The 17,867-nt window shown below is 40.2% G+C and overlaps 1 protein-coding gene across 3 annotated transcripts in view; it reads left to right on the top strand.

Moving 5' to 3' along the window:
- Window positions 1-646: 646 nt before the first annotated feature.
- LOC133973757 (A-kinase anchor protein 7-like) overlaps window positions 647-17,867 on the top strand; it is a 37,860-nt gene continuing 20,639 nt past the window's right edge. For 2 of the 3 annotated variants that reach the window (XM_062411793.1, XM_062411792.1), the window contains exons 1-9: window positions 647-1,196; window positions 1,280-1,526; window positions 2,111-2,269; window positions 2,456-2,607; window positions 2,965-3,101; window positions 4,174-4,334; window positions 7,626-7,738; window positions 8,747-8,793; window positions 9,153-9,253. In XM_062411793.1, the coding sequence (XP_062267777.1) occupies window positions 1,035-1,196; window positions 1,280-1,526; window positions 2,111-2,269; window positions 2,456-2,607; window positions 2,965-3,101; window positions 4,174-4,334; window positions 7,626-7,738; window positions 8,747-8,793; window positions 9,153-9,253 (1,279 nt within the window). In that variant the 5' untranslated portion in view covers window positions 647-1,034. The remainder of the gene's footprint in view (window positions 1,197-1,279; window positions 1,527-2,110; window positions 2,270-2,455; window positions 2,608-2,964; window positions 3,102-4,173; window positions 4,335-7,625; window positions 7,739-8,746; window positions 8,794-9,152; window positions 9,254-17,867) is intronic. The other variant, XM_062411795.1, reaches the window with a different exon arrangement.

Below are 17,867 nucleotides of genomic sequence, written 5' to 3'. Positions count from 1 at the left end.
TAACCAAGGCAGAGTATTAAGTAAAATATAAATACAGATTTCAAGATTAATAACTAAAGCTATACAAAGTTGTGCTTTAGACTAACAGCCTGTCAAATTATGGTACAGCAGATGGAAGTGTAGTTAAAAAAAAAATGAAAACAGTGCAAGAAAAATATAAAATTATCAGTTATTTGGCAGCACAAGTACAAAATAAATAGAGGTAATAATAATAATAAAATAGAACTATATGGGAGCAATTAGACACAAAAAACAGTGACACAGAAATTTACAGCAGTGCCCTTAAATGAAGCCAATCAGTACATCAGGATAGCTTTTGTGAAGTGTATCATGTTGAATTTCTAATTCACTCAATTTAAATAATATATAAATCTATCGTTCATTTCAGCCAATCAAACCAGACTATATTTATCTGGCACATTTACTGCAAAGTTGCAAAAGCAGACGCTTTACAAATGAGTCAGAATACATCAGCAGAGTACAATGCAACAATACAGCATTATAATTATAATAATGATGATACAAAACAATTCATTTACACTAAATCAATAACTCCAGCGCCATGTGCTTTTATTGCGAAAAGAGAATACTTTTTTTTTACCCTGAAAAACCATACCGGAAGTTGACATTGTTTACTAACATGCTGCTTCCGGTTGGGATTCCAAATTAGCGCTGAACTCCTAAATGTGTAATGTAGTCGCTTGTTTGGACTTTTCTTTCTGATAAATATGTCCACTAGCGAGCTTGGTACATCAGCAACATTAGGCTTAGTTATTTGATTATGTTTCGGTAAGTCTAGCTAATTGGCAGCAGAACTCCGTTAGCTTATAGTTAGCTAGCCCAACAGCGCAGTTCATGCAGCATGACAGTTTGACTCATCTCAACAGGTGTCAGCCACGGGCAGAGAAAGTGTCTCCATCGGCAACTGTCCCGGAGAGAGTCAATGATACTAGCTAATGTGTGTGGGCCTGTGTTAGCTCGTCATGTCTGTTAACGTCAGTTTTGCTCGTTAGCCAAAGTTTGTGACGCGTGTCATGCTCCTCGGCCGCGTCCCGCTGAGCCTCAGGTGGACGTGTTCACTAAGTGTCGATTTGCTGAGGAGTTTCGTCAATGAGGAGTTGCATCGCGTCTCCTCCGCTCACTGTCAACGCGTCGGCGGGTTTCGATCCTCTGCCCCGCGGCTGGGAAGCGCTGAGGTAAGGTCATGAGATAAGTGACATCGGTTCTCACCTGAGTGCCCAGGACATATAACGGGACGTCTTTCCCATCTCTGGTCAAGACCCCGCTGCCACACACCTGCCTGTGTCCGCTCACAGTGTGCGACATGCAGCCGGTAGTCGGTGTCTCCTGTGGCAAAGAGGCCCCTGCGATTGGCTCAAATGGTGGTGATGATGATGAGGGAGGCGATGAAGGGGTGGTGGGACAGCAGAGTGGGAGAGGAGATGAGGGATCGATCAAAGTATTGATGACCGCAGGAGTCCAGGAGAAAGTAGGGACGCCTTACACTGGAGCCTCCACTGTGTCTGGTGAGTAGACGTGACTGTCTGAGATAATATAACAACGACAACAATTATTATTGATGTATTTATAAGGCTTTTAGCAAGGCTCAACAACAAATTATAAATGTTTAAAAGAAATAAAACTAATGTGAGCAAACAACTAAAATATTTATATAATATAAGAATCTGTAATAATCGGAATCAGAATCAGAATTCTTTTTATTGCCATGTATATTTGCACATACAGGAGATTGCCTTGGTGTGGTTGGTTCACTGTACATAAAACAACAATATGACAACAACAATATAGAACAACAATATATACAGTAAGAGAGTTATGGGCACGTGCGGTTCTAAGGTGCAGAGATTGGTGATAGTGTCAATGATATATAGTTATAAATGATGTGCGGGGGGGGGGGGTCAGCAGAGTGTGATGCAGGGGGCTTGTTTGTGAGCCCCACTGCCATAGGAAAAAAAAAAAATCATATTTAAATAAAAAAATCCCATCATGGTTGTCAGACAGCACCGGTTAGACTAGTCTTTTTATATTCATGTTTATACATATACAGTAGTTGTGTTTGTCATATTGTTATTGAATATTTTCTTGGCAGCTGCTACTAAATCAAATGAGAAGAATACAAAGGGGAAGATAAAGAGGGAGAAGAAGAAGTTCATGAAGAAAAAACTCAAGCCCGCCCATACTGTGGACAATCCAATGTCGGAGCTCCCATTTGCTTTGTCCAGTCCCACCACGTGGAAAGAGCTAGCATGTATGTACATCATGAATATTATTTATTTATTTATCTTTGATTAAAAAGCTACGTTTTTTTTTTTTTTTTTAACCAATACAAGGATATAGGCTAGTAAGTCTGACTTACTGACCAACAAAAGTTGTGCTGCTTGTATTATTGACTCCCTGACTTTGCTCAGTTTCAATTCATGCACATCGTCTGTAGTCCCCAACCCAGAGTCAACCAAGAATAAGAGGAAGAGAGGAGGAGGCATTGGAGGGCGAGTGGACAGTGAGGAGGATGGAGACAAGAAGAAAAAGAAGAAGGAGAATCAACGACCCAACTACTTTGTCTCCATCCCCATTACTAACACACAGGTAAGGATTTACTGTATTGTTTACATACTTAAGTGTTTGAAGATCATGTTGGAGTGTACACGAGGTATATTAAAAACTGATCAAGACTACATTTTTTTTAACTTGTATAAATCGTCATCTAGTTCCTGCATTTTTCCAGAAATAATATGAGTGAGAGATGATGTTTTTTTTAAGCTAATGAAACCAATTTCTGTCCTTATCCTTGAGAAGCGGACTCTCCTCTTTGGTTAGCAGTATTAGAGAAGCTAAACAAGCTGTATCAGAGAGGAATATAGTGGGAATGAGTTATTATCATATATGACAATATCTACCTCTTTGTAACTGCTGACGATTGAAAGTAAACGTGTCCAATGACAGATAAGCTCAGCTGTGGCAGAGGTCCAAGAGGCAGTGCTTCAGCAGGAGCCCCTATTAGCCAAAGCCATGATCCCTGTCCCAACTCTGCACATCACGCTGTTGGTCATGCATCTCGCCAATCAGGAGCAAATAGACCTGTGAGTGGATGCACATGCAAGCATAAACACAAACATACAAACTAACCCAGCAGACATATAGTGTGTTATATACACAGGTCAGTCCCATGTTGACTGTGCTACTGTATAAATGCAGAACAGGACAATGACTGCAGATAGTGATGTAGTCTCAACATTTGTGAAGCAAAGTGGAGAAAGTTCAAGCGTTACAAGCCACAAAACAATAAATGAGTGAAAAGCACACGTGTGACACCAATGATTGCTTCTTTCCTATATTGTGAAGTCATGTGAGCCATTAACCACAACCTGATACTAACTATTATCCAATAGGATGCAGATGATAAGTGATGCACACTATAGCTGACGCATTAAATCGTTGGCGTGTTTATGTTTGTCAATATGCACAATTATGAAAAACTTTTATTTTCTATGATAAACAATGTAGAAGAGATGCACATTTCTGTTCACATTTGACTCAAAAAACGTTTTTTCATCTAAATTCATGATCTGGATTATTTACACTTGTTCCATTTGAATTAATCAGAGTGTTGTTGTAATTTCTCTAATTTCCCCACACATCTCTAACGAAACTGGTGCCAGCTAAGTGGGAAAATCCCTCTAATATCTGTGGTTTAAGGCAACTGAAATAAACAGTATCTACACTGAGTGCTAATACATGCTGCAGTAAAACTCACATCTCAGTGAGTGCAGTTATTACTTTTCCTAATGGAGTGCTGAAAATGACGCAGACATTATTGTGTGTTATTCATTTGATGATAGATGCTTAATCTACATGAAGTAAAAGATTGTGTCATTAGTAATCACTTGATTCTCTCGTTATGTAATATGAGTGGGAGGGAGGAAGAGGATTAAATTGTGACTTGGTGTGTGTGTGTGTGTGTGTGTGTGTGTGTGTGTGTGTGTGTGTGTGTGTGTGTGTGTGTGTGTGTGTGTGTGTGTGTGTGTGTGTGTGTGTGTGTGTGTGTGTGTGTGTGTGTGTGTGTGTGTGTGTGTGTGTGTGTGTGTGTGTGTGTGTGTGTGTGTGTGTGTGTGTGTGTGCCTGTGGATGTGTGTTGTGTATATTTCCTTTCAGAGCCACAACCGTGCTGGCCCGGGTCAAGCCGTCATTGGCTGAGCTGCTGGATGGGCGGGATCTGGTGCTGCCCTTCTCAGGCATCGGTCACTTCAGGAAGGAGGTGGTGTTTGTTGGGCTGGCCCCGGGACAACACAGACACACACTGGATAGCCTGGCAGGTCAGTGACAAATGTTTTGAACTCAACTGCATCTGTAAGTCCGTTAAATTAATTAATTGGTTGTTATCGTGCTATGTTTTGGTTTTAAGATAAATAATGTTATGGACATTTATTAATGTGCCGTATTTGTCTGTTTGAGGGAAGTTTGAGTTGAAGCTCAGGAGACCCACAGCTGGTAGGAGTGTGTAGTATCTTTCTTTAGGACACTTGAACTGGGTGGATGCTTACTGTTTGTGTGTGTGTGTGTGTGGGAGGGGGGGGGGGCTTTGCTACGGGTGGTCAAAGATTAGAAACCTTTAAACTGTGAGGTGAACTTCCAGACGCTTTCCCATTCATGGTCAATAGGTGACCTAAGTCTGACTCTTGTCCTGGAGTGGCCTGTAGATCAGGTTTAACAGTAGAAGTCTTGAAACAAGCAACTAGTTGAAGAGTTTATTTAAAAACACATTTATGTAAGTAAGTCAACAACATGCACTAATTTGTTATTCTGTGCAAGTACACTATCTTTTTTAAACCAGGTAAAGTGGATTTGCTGAAATAATGTGGTATATGCAGTCTCTCTCTCTGTCACTGCATTCAATTTATTTTCACTTCACGTATGTGTGTGTATCTAGGTGTGTTTGTGTGTGTGTCTGTCTGTCTGTCTGTCTGTCTGTGCGTGCATGCAAGAGAGATTTGTGTACTTTGTCTCTTTACATCACATACACGCGTTTGCGTGTATGTTCTGGTGTTGTCCCCTCAGGCAACAACATTAAGCCAACATTTCAAAGAGGATTCTCGCCCTCGTTGCTCTTGTGACACCAACACACACGCACAAACAAGCACACACACATTGACAGAAAATGAGCTTGCATTTGCTTAAAGGTCCAGTGTGTAAGATTTAGGTGAAAATTATCTATTGGCAGTAATTAAACCACCATGTTTTTTCCTTTACAGTAGCCCAGACTGGACAAACTAAACACCTCTGAGTCTTTATGACAACTGAAGGTTGTCATTAAACCTAACCCTAACCCTAACCCTCTTTTATGTCTGGAAGGGGAGGGTGAGGTGAGGGGTGTTCAGGTGCAACATGCAAATTCACCACTAATTTCTACAATCTACACAGTGAACCTTCAATAGTGTCCATCTGCAGATGAAAATGTTCCTAAATCCGAAAATATGCACCCGTGCAGACAACCACATCAGGATTTAAGGGGCTTCATTAATATGCTTCTGATCCGCAAGGTGTTGGAAGGTTGTTCATAAATATTAATTCAATTCTCAGAATTTGGAGCAGCAGGCTTGGTTTAGTGCAGATATCCTAGCTGCTCATCCACTGTATTAACCGTTCAGATCCAAGCAAATTCTACATTTGGCATATTAGTAACCGACAAGCTGAGACAAATCCCAAAACACATTTCATTTCTGTTTGACGCAACATGCAATGAATTAATCTTTCAGAGAAATTGAGATGTAAGCCCTGAGGTTCTACACAAAGATGTCTGTAATCGGAGTTGGACGGTTTTGTTTTTAATCCCATCCGGTCTTTCTCTTGGAAATATCTTAAAGTCATCAGCGGCATGGAAATGTTCCGTCTGCTATCATGACTGTTATTAACTTTTCATTTCAAATTGCCAGAGAGGGCTGAAGTAGAGGTGGGTAGGTACTCCCACTTAAAGACAAGGATTTTTTGCAGCATCTGATTAGATTTCAATTCCAACATCGAACTTCCCATGCCCCTCAGCAGGCATAAGAGGCAGACCCTCCATAATTAGCGCAGTCAGACATAACAAAGCTTCCCCCTGGAGTGATTAAGTGTGTGCGGAGAGTATTAATAGAAACTGTTATACTGTTTGCTCAGGTGCTCATTTAAAAAATGGCAAATCTGTTTGGTCTGAACACCTCTCTGAACAGCTGAACACATGCAACAGGGAACTGGCAATATGGGTGTTTGAAAAAAAAAATGAAGCTCACTTATCCAAACTACTACTTCAAACTACAAAATACGTCCCATGACATATCATGTCTGTGTACTTCAGTATAAAATGTATTTACCTGCTCTTACATAATACAATATTTAATCAAACACATATTCCTAACTGTGATGTTTAGTTTTCACCTTTTTAATATGGCACTTAAACAGATTTGAGGACTACTACTTCAATTTATGACCTTATTTTTAATATTATATTTTCAACCCTGTCCATTCATTTATATGTTTGTTTGTTTTCAAGATAACACATAAACAGCTGAACGGATTTCCACAAAACTTGGTGGAAGTGTCTGGTATTGATCTGGGAGGACTCCAATATAATTTGATCTGGATCAGGGAGCAGATCCAAATGTTATGAACAGATAGGGCTTTTGTCGACATTTTCCTTTTAATTTGTTAGATAAAAATTCCTTAATTTGATCTAATATAAAAAGTAATGTGAGTGTGTGAAATGAGGTACAAATTAAAATTAAATTGGAATGTTGCTTCAAAAAGGGAATGTTGTGTCTTGGCAGAAGTATGCTCTCTACTGAGATCCATTCTTGTTAAATGTATTTATCTTAAACACTTTAGAGGATTACATACTCCTAATTTAGTTATATAAAATAAATGACAATTGTGGCTTTCAAGAAGATCATATGAAGTCTTAACATTTCCAATATTAGTATCATAATCAACTGCTATTGTCGAGACAGTTAATCCTTCATCACTGATGATTCATCAATTTTCCATTTACAATCAAAATCTGAAGATCGCAAGGAAATCCACTTGTTGTTGTTGTTGTAAGAGTGAAATAACAAGAGGCCTGGAGTCCTACTCTCGGGTCCTCTCGTCTGGGCTCTCTGTCACTGTTATTGATTATCTTCTAACCTTTCCCTCCCTGTTCAGCTCCTCTTCTAAAAATACCTCTATTGTTTCCCACTGAACCTCATCGCTGGATGTGTGCGTCTCCGTCCATGCGTGTCTGTCCCTGGAGCTCGGCTGTGTATTCGTTTTTGTGTGTCAGTCTCTGTCTGCAGGGTCAAATGATACACCAGCAAAAGGCCTTTTTCCGTTTCTCTGACGCAGATTCTCGTCCATCTGCGTCAAACTGTCTGTGTCGTCCATTACGGCTTTTAAGAAAAAGTGCATCAAGCAGATTGAGATGGTTGATTGGGAGGAAGTAGGGCTGGATTTACAGGATACTCATGCTGTTGTGGGTTTGAATCAATCTAATGCAGCCACTTCCTATGTATGATAGCACTTTACATTATGTCAACTTACAGCCTTCCTCTTTGGCTTTTTCCATTAGTGCTTATCATTGTGTATGTTTGTTGCAGGGTTGCTGCGCAGACGTTTCGAAGAGCAGGGACTGCTGCAAGGAGACAGTCGTGGGTTTGAACCTCACCTCACCATTATGAAGCTGTCCAGAGCATCAAAACTACGAGCTCAGGTTTTAACACATTATCCGTACAGCTATGTTGTGAAAAGGTTTATAGAGAATGGTAGTATTTATCAGTTGGCCCATAATATCAGCCAATACGAGCCTTTCACAGATATTAATTTTCTTAATTCAAGTTACATATATTTGTATTTATAGCTATTTATCATAAAGTTTATGCTTAAACTGTTTAACATCGATCCCCAATTGCATCTCTTTGTCATAAGGGTGTGATAATGACATCCTAGTCTAGAAGTCTAATTTTCTTATGTATATATGGGCAAAGATATAGTATCATTCTGCATCAGCGCCCAAAATATAGTTTTATAAAATATCTTAACCCATGCATTACTGTCATTTGTACTAAGACTGCTGAGTGCTAACGTTCTTCAGAGCTCCAGATTTCCTGTGTAAAGAAAAAAACAGTATGTGACTCCAAACTAATGTCAGGAATATACACTGACATCAGGCCTCTGCATTGTACAGACACAAGTATGAAGAAATGTCTCACACTGACATAATTTTCACTATTTGTGACTATCTTAAGTAGTTAATATCCATTTTGCTTTTAACAAACAAAGTTTCAGAAGTTTCATTTTCTCAAATATCACAATTTTATTCTTTGCTGAAGTATATATATTGTGTATATTTTTGTTCTCATACACAGTTTAACTTTAGTTTGTTTTCTCATTGCAAAATGACTTGAGAAAAATCCCAGAGAGCTGCAGTGTTGCTCCTCTGTCCCCAGCGCCTGTATAAGTAATAGTATAGAATATATGAATAAGAGGGAAGTGGGGGTGAAGGGTGGAGAGGAGATAAGGAGAGAAGAGTAGACGTCAGGAGGGGATAGTCAGAGGAAGGAGAGCATCTGTCTTTATTTTTTTCAACACCTGACAGGATCCTGCCTGGTGCCTGCTGGGCGGCATTCTTGTCCCCCAGTCTGTGAGTGTGTGTGTGTCTGTGTGTGTGTGTGTGTGTGTGTGTATGTGACATAAACAGCATCTTTCCTGTGTCTCTTAGGGTATCAAGCGTGTGGACCCCACCCTTTACTCCAACTACAATAACAAGTAGGTGCTTGGTTTTCATAAAGTATTTTAGCAACTGACTGACAGTGACAAATGTTTCAGTGTCAGTACTTTACAATAAGCGCAGTGACACAGGCTGTAATGTGTATCCACACCTCAGGCTTCATAAAGATGTAAGCACAAGACTTTAACCAATATAATGTATGCATAATAAAATTACAATACTACAAATCAAATTCTTTCTAAAATTTTGCTTCACCTGTGTTTTGAAATTGAACATGAACTTATAGATTTATAATTAAATCCATATTAATCCTCTAATTCCTCTCATCAACCATCTGTTTTTTGTCTTATACTTTTCTCATCCTCACTTACTTTGTCCGTGTCAATGCCACACTCAGGTTTTTCGGAGATCAGACGGTGGAACGGGTGGACCTTTGCTCCATGTTGCAAAAGAAGCAGCAAGACGGATATTACCACACCGAGACATCACTACAACTTGGTTAGCGCACACACACACACACACAAACAATATCGAGCCACTAGGGGGAGCTGTCTGCACACAGGATAATGAGTTTTACTTAAGCAGTTTGGCAAATGGGCAGCAATCTTAATTTTATGGAAATAAATTGAAATAACTGCATTTTTAGTCTTTGTTGTTGAAGTTGTGGCAGAGTCATGTATTCATTCCACTACTTTGAGTCTTTGTTATGTTGTAGGATGTCTGAAACCAATGTGGATTTACAAGGGACATTCGCTGGGCTGTTTCCTTTCGTGTATATTGGTATAAATGGTATATTTTATACCAGTTAAAAAGATTGGATTGCAGGTTTGGTAACTGAGAGTTCATTTTTTTTATGCAGGTTCATGTAACACCATCTAACTTAATGTGCTTCGCAGGAGCTAAAGAGAAAAATTAATAAAACACTCTATGAACTCTCGAGAGCTCATTTCCATTTTAGATTTAAACACTGTGGCAGCTCTCTGAAACGCTGGAAAGGCAGCACGAATGGCTTCTGAGTAAACACACTGATGATAGATGAGAGGTCACAGTAATGGGCTGACATGTTTAACCGTTGATTTAAGTGGAACACATGCATACATGTACACAGAATACATTTCCTCGCATGAGGTTGATACAGTCGATTTTTTCTAAATGAACAAAGCAATCGTCAGTTTACAGTGGTTTAAAACATGTCCTAGATCAGGTCAGTATATGTTGCATAATTAGATCAGCAGATTTTTGTGTTGTGTCTTTTGCGCTGCCTTGTCGTTGAGAAGTTTACTGCATGTCCCCATGTGGACCATAGTTGGCGCTGTTGAATATTGTCGGACTCGAGATGTAGCAATAAATGTGTTCTGCCAGTGTCTAACTAAGGGTGGGGCCTCAAAGCAACATGCCCGAAGCTAACAGGGAATTGGATATCTTAAAGCAAACAAAGGTTTGGAGGATTATTTTACGATCGCATCCATTTTGTAGTCCACAGATACAACTGATTTTCGTAATCATATTTCTCTGTCTGTGATCAGATTCAGATGTGCCACCACAGATTAGAGAAGCAACAGTTATTAAGCTTCATGAGCCAAAAATGATTGGCAGTTATTTAATAGAAACCATGCCGTCTATTTAAAATGAATGTAATGGCGTGACTTCAGTAGATGTGTCTAGGCTCAAAACAAAACCTCCAACTTTCTGAATTCCTGCTTCGAACTACTAACTAGTGCAGTCTGTGGTTATATCTAAACCAGTGTTATAAAGATAACAACCATAGAAACAGTCAATGACAACAGTGACATTGTTACAATGACAGGATAACGATATGTGGTACTCATAGGCACATTTACAGTATGCAGTATATAATGGATTGACGGGGACTCCCCTAGTCCCACTGTGAAGCAGCTTGTGTGTGTGCGTGTGCGTGTGTGTGTGTGTGTGTGTGTGTGTGTGTGTGTGTGTGTGTGTGTGTGTGTGTGTGTGTGTGTGTGTGTGTGTGTGTGTGTGTGTGTGTGTGTGTGTGTGTGTGTGTGTGTGTGTGTGTGTGTGTGTGTGTGTGTGTGTGTGTGTGTGTGTGTGTGAGCTGTCAGCTCGAGTTGAACTCGACTGTCACAATGTCACTGAGTCCTCTGAGAGAGACAAAGAGTGACAGTGTGTGTGGGAGTCAGAGACGGAGCAGGGGGATGTTCACCTCACACTTCTCATCATCAAGAAGCTTATGTTTTCGTCAAGGCGATATTTATGTTGTATCACATAAATAAGGATAATCGTCAAGATATTCTTCTCTTCTTCTTGAAACCTTGTAGTTTAGATCACTTGCTCCAATGTTCCTGAAGAGAAGCAAAAGACTTAACAAGTCAGAGAGATGCAGTCACAGGTTATCCATTCTTCAGGTGAGATTTTTTAACAGTCAGTTCTAATAACTGTCAACAGTGGCAGGCGAGCTGACCTTAACCATTGCTTTATAGCACCACCAGCTGCTCTGGCCTCTCTGTCTCTCTTATTAGCTGTTGTAGTTCTGCTCGGAAAGTAACCTGAATCAAACACTGATGCTGATCGAGGTTGAGGTAAATGGGCCCGAAACTCCTGTCGTCATCGACCCAGCTGTAGTTTCTGTAATTTGACCAGTTCTGACATAGAAATCAAATAAATCATTGAAATTAGTAAGTGGTTTGATCACATGATGTTCAATTTCCATGTGTTCCGACACCTAATTCACATCACATGTCGGCCATTTCCTCGCCAAGACCAATTGTGGTTGGGAAAGTCATATTTTTCACCTCCGATTTGTAATGCTGCTGTTCACATGACACCATCCTGTCCTGCTGTGTAAGTTACACCAGAGAAAACATTGGCGGCTTGTTTATGATCGTCTACATCCCTGCTACACAAACACATGGTGCAGCTGAGCTACAGTGTGCTCCGTGTTGGTCAGTGATTGTCTGGTTGTATACGATAATCCCTTAATCCACAGCACAACATAATCCCCACTGATACACAACCCAATGATACACAACCCAATACGGGGGAGATTGTGTGTGAAGATGAGGAGGGAGGCCAGAAAATACAGACAGTAGAGGGGCTCGGTTGTTCGCAATATATTGACATAATTATTATTTACAAGTAACCATACCGAGAAAGTTAAATTGTTATTCTCTTATAGCTTATTTTTTATGTCCCAGCCAACTCTATTGAAAAAGATCTTGTTCTGTAGCTGATTAAAAACTCCATTATGTCTGCCAGCTCTTTGTTAACTGGGTCTGTGTGCTGCTGCGTGCTCAGCAGGGATGAAAACAGCTGCACCGGCGGTGACACAGTGAGAGCAGCTCAAATCTGCAAATCTAAAAACTCACAAATCTCCATAAAGTCAAGGGGAGCTGCGGATTCAGGTGCAGGTGCACCATGTGCAACACATTTAGTTCTATGGTTATTGTGGTTTGATATACTAAAATTATTTTTTGGGGCGAAAGTTCAGTGATTCCAAAACAGTTGTCAAACACACACATATATTTGAGTCTCTCTCAGCCCTTTTGGAATCTGACATAGATGTTTGCATAGGAACGTCGACAGTTCAAGAAGTGTGCAAGATGGACGATTGTCATCACTCACATCATCACTTCAGAAGATATTTCTTTGGAACATCGTGAGGAACGCTTAAATCTTTTTCCTTTTAGTTTGCCTGGAAATAGTTTTGCATGGGTGAAATTCCAAACCGTTGTGCTCTTAGAAACAGATCTTTACATGTTAACGTTCTTATGTGCACACACATATGCTCAGTGTGACGTGTGAAGTGAAAAATAATTCTTTCAGGCGACTTGTCTGCAGCTCCTGCCTCGACCTGTTCGTGTTTACAGTTTTACAGCAACAGCTTTGCATCCAGAAACACATTTGCAGTATGTAAATACATCAATTTAGAGATGCCCTCGGACACAATTATGCGTAATCAAAAATGCAAAGCACTCAAAACAGCACATGCTCATGGACACGTGACGGTGGATCATTGCTCTGTGACCTTCTGGCATTTCATTGAGATGAGGTACCTCACTCTTCAGTCTTTGCTGCTACTGTGTTCCAATAAAGGGAGTCACTGGCTGTGCTCATTTGCCAGCCATGTGTGCCAGATGATGGAGTTTGCTAATTTGCATGTAAGTGGGCTAATGTCTCTGCAGAAATACTGAATCAGGGAAGAGCAAGATTTGAATGATGAGTTCAGCCTTTGTTAAACTGTAGTCTGGGATATTTGATGTCTTGAATCGGAACAGCAGTGTCCACCTTCCAGGCCGCAACTAAATAGATTTGCTCCGTTCTTAATCATAGAAAAAATGACAATCCCTTAGATTGGAATGCATTTCACATCTTTTCCCCCACAACAGCAGAAAATTGAAATAAAAGTAAATTAACCAGTCAGTGGGGGAAATAATATTTTTATGAGACCATTTTAACTTCAGGCACTTGTGGTGTCACAGTTAATTGTTTCTTGAGACTCAGCAGCTCATACGGATTTTGTACCAATTTTTCTAGCAGCAGGAAGCTCATTCACATCAGAACATAACGAGTAAAAACTAAAAACCATGAACACGTTATCTATCATCGCTCTCTCACACATATCCCTCCCCTCCGATTCATCAGAATGAGAAAGCATCTGAATAAGTGTTGTGTTTTGTCTTTCCATCTCAGCATTGCCAAAGTTGTTTGACCATAGCCGCGTTTCATTCTCACACGTCTGAGGCTCTAGTAATTTCATGCACTGAAAGGCACCACAGGACCCAATAATACACTTTACAAAATATTCTTTGTGGGGAGGTGATGATAATGGTTATCCATCAGCAAGAAAGCTATTTATAGACCAAAATAAAAAATCCTTGATTAAATGTGCATTGTAACAAAAGGCCTCTCACGAGTGGTACGGGAGGGTCTGATGTGGATTGCCTAGTAACAATCACGTCATCATTTTTTTTACACTCAATACTCTGCTAGTGCTTTTCAAATCTTGGTAAAGCAAGAACATTAAAGCTTGTACATAATATCTCACCTTGGTATCTAAATCTGGATTGAGTGCACCAAACAATCAGGACCTGAAACCTAGAGCTTGCTGTAGTGAATGTTAAGAGGATAGAAGACGGGATTGAGTGAGATTAAGCAGAGATAGAGGTGGTCTGGAAACCGAGGAGAAAGGAGGCAAATAAAAGCAGTGAGTGTAGTAGACAGGCGGACAGAAGGACATGTGTGGCTGATAAAAGAGGATGAAGCAAGGAATAAAGGAGATTTAACCAGAATAATGAATGATGAGGAGAAGAGGAAGAAGAAACAAGTCATGAAGGTGACATGAAACAGATGTGCAAGCTAGAGTTAGATATTAATGGAGTGCCTTAAGATTTCTGCATCAGATATGATCAGATGTGATGGGTCAGCTACAACCAATTAAAATATTCCATCTGTTTATGTAACATACATTTTTTGAGTTCAGAAGATCACTGCATTTTTAAAAATCTGTTGTTTTAGTCCTGCAAAATAGTTAAAATATAATAATAACAAACCAAACTGCCACACTTGATAGCATCAAGTTTTAATAGCAAACAAATCTAAGTAGGTTTTGTAAATTATGCAATGCAAAGAAAGTACCTGAAAAATCCCATCGCCATTTAAGATGTGAGTAAGTCAGAAAATCTTGGACAACCTCAACAGTCTGATTGGGCTACTAAAATTACCAGAGAGCAGCCATTTTCAACCCAAAGTGGCTGACTGGTCATTTTTTTATTGGAGCGTGAGGGAATGCTAAAGTAGCAGGAGTGCATGTGACAAATGCAGCTTTACATTAACTTCACCGAACGGATTCGACACGTTAAGTTGGTGAGCCTGGGGTTTTCAGCATGACACTTCACTGACAGCACACAGGCAATGCATGTTAACATGTCGTATGTTCATTATTCACAGACGCACTGTGATAGACAGCAATATCACAGAGTTAGTCGTAGCATGCAGTTGTCTTCATCGCTTTGTTGGCTTTTGTGACTGAGGCAACGTGTCGACCTTGAGCGACACAAAGTCAACACTGTTGCAGTGTTTTTCTTTTGCCGTCACGATCTCTCTGCGTATTGAAAGGCTCTAAAGAAACCGTATTTAATCTGGTAGTTAAACAGGTTCTCACACACTAAATATACTGCACCACACCACGTACCTTTTCAGTTTGTTTGTGAAAGCACCACCTGCAGAATTACTTTAGATCAAGACTGTATATAAATATGTACGACACCTTTCCATTTCCTCCTTTTGCACAAAAACAAAGATAAATCATCAAGATATGGTTGACGACAGGTTGCCATTTTGACTTTATTTGGATGAGAGTCTGCACAGTAGTAATTATGATGACAGGGCTTTGAGGTCCTGCCAAAACACATGCTCGACCAATTTTTTAAGCAGAATAAAATTAACTATTTAAATCCAAACTTTCTAGAAATGATTGCCTCATTAAGGTCAACACTTCAAATAGCAATCATTTGTGGCCCTTGGATTTAATGATATTGGCATCTATTACATCAAATAAGCACTTGTGGTAGCCATGGCTCAGGCCTGCACAATGTTTAAGAGTCCAAACCGGCTGCAGAGCTGCTTCAGCTCACTCAGACTTTTTCCTCCAGATATTTTACTTGGGGTCTGGCTGGAAAAGTTCCAGACAATGTCATAAAATCAACTGACTCTGACATTTGTGTTCTCGCATCTCTTGGAGTCCTAAGGGGCCCCTCCATGCAACCAGTAATACAGTATAATGCTCATGAGCTCCTTTTATTCCTCTACGCTGCTATCTGTTACTCCAGGCTTGTTTTATTTACCTCACTGAGTATCTCCATTATGCCTCTGGAGTCCTCTTAGCTCTATGCCCACAGAACAAAATTGTCTCCATTTAGAGATGGATGGTCCAGCTGTGGACTGATGAATATTTAAAGTCTTTCTTATGCCTCTTTAACTCTTTTCAGCTTTATGCAAATCAGCCTCTTAAATCCACTGAGATCTTTTTTTCGTTGGTTTCTCTTGTGACTAATCAACGGAAAATGTTCAATTTTTTTTTTCTTCTCATAAATATAACCCACACCTACACTCTTCTTTCATCGATTGGACTCCATGTATCATCTCACAATGATAAAGTTAAAGAAATGGCCAGGATTCAGCCCTTTAATCAAATCTGCTGCAGTAGGTGATAGGTTCTTCTTCAGCCCTCATCCAACACTTCCGCTGAAATATATAACCAGATGTTTATAAAAGCACTAAGTACATTTAATGTAGCAAACATAACAGACGACCTTTGGACTTGCAGTACTCTGTGGCTACACCTGATTAAATTGGCCCTCGCACCGTGTCATGTCTGAAGAGAATTTCTCGTGGAAACGCAAAAATACCAGACATGTCACACACAAGCTCGACAGTATTCTCAGCACGTGCTTGTTTTTGTTGTCCCACACCAGGTCGTCCAGTTGTTGCTGGATTTTACTTTTTGTCTGTTCAAGTAAGCTTGTCTTGCGTTAATTGTTCAAATAAGTGTTAAGATAAACAGTAAGCAGCCATTTTCACAGAGTCCCTGTTATCTGCAGCAAGCAGTGGTTTTCTCTGTGTGTCTAACCCGTCTTGTGACTGAGCACTGAGGCACCATGAGCCAACCCTCAGCTTAACAAAGTCAGCACTGTTGCTGTGTGTTCTTTTGCACTCTCTGTCTCTCTCTCTCTCTCTCTCTCTCTCTGCACTGGAAGGCATAATAGGAAGCATATTTATTGTGGCATTTAAACAGGTACTCATATAATCTCAAAGCTGTTGTGTAGTTGACCTCTCCGCGAACACATTCTGAACCTGACCCAGGGCTCGACAGTGAGAGCTCTCGCAGAATGTAACATGTACTTAGGAGCTTGTGTGCGAATAACATGTATTAAAAATTTAAGACGCTACTTTTTTCCCCCAGGTATTTTTGAGCGTTTTGCCTTTTGGACAATGAATGTGAAATGGGGAAAGAGAGCAGGCGAGACCCACAGCAAAGCTCCGGGTCGGAGCCGAACCTGTGGCTGCTGCAGGACTCTACCTCACCTGGTAGCACGGCTGACTAAGTACTGAGGCACCACATCTTTTATTATTCCACAGAAAGTTGATAACACGGTGTTGATGATGACACAGTCACTGCAATCTACCATTATCCGTTGAACCCGCAATCATTCGTTTTCACGTGGACTCTGGCTGAGCTCAAAACAAACAAGAAGACCTTTCTTCGGTCTGAGCAGACTTTTTGGTGTTAAGAAACAACAATAACTTTATTATATTGCTGTTCATACTGTTTATACAGAATATTCTGCACACTCCACTGAAAATGAGCGTAACCGTGACATATTGTTTCGGCATAGTGGTATTTGACTGATTTCAGAGCCCGAGGTTGGAAAGATTCACAAGTTCAACGAGTTCCAATGAAGATGTCTCGGGTTAAAATAACAAATGTTGCCGGCGGTACTTCATATCAGCTCTCACTAAATGAACTTGGCTGTTGTCAGTTCTTGTCGAAGATAGTTTGTGAGAGAAGAGCTGCCACTTTGTGACACTGGTGGACAACCACGCGTGAACTGAGTGTTTCTGCAGTTCCAACAAAGTGAGACACCTTTTCTTCTAGTCAGTCGTGTAACATCATTCTCAGAGGTCGTATTCTCCCGACTGAACTTTCATTCATATTTTATGAGCAATTTCACTTAACTTCTAGCTAACGGACATGGATCTTAAATATTAGTAGATGCCTAATATTAAATAATTGATTAATTAATACTCGATCAGGATATCGTGATAAAATAATTTGAAGCAGAAGTTAGTTTTTGGTTTACTCTTTCAAATCAAATACAATCGCTTTGCATGTAAATGTATTGTGTGTGTGCGTGCGTGCGTGCGTGTGTGCATGCCTGTGTTGTGTGTTAAGTGGCAGCTGTGAGCTGAATGCTACTGTTAAAGACTGGGCTCCTCTGTCTATTCACACTGCTGAGCTCAGTGCACCATGCACTACAATGCAGTAGTATGCATGTGTGTGAGTGTGTTTGGTTATTTAACATCCTCTTTTTGTTTGTAATCCCACTGTTAATCCTTCAGAGTGGAGATGTGCTTT

This window comes from Platichthys flesus, chromosome 18 (genome assembly GCF_949316205.1).
Source record: "Platichthys flesus chromosome 18, fPlaFle2.1, whole genome shotgun sequence".
Taxonomy (NCBI): domain Eukaryota; kingdom Metazoa; phylum Chordata; class Actinopteri; order Pleuronectiformes; family Pleuronectidae; genus Platichthys; species Platichthys flesus.
This window is presented reverse-complemented; position numbering and strand designations above follow the sequence as displayed.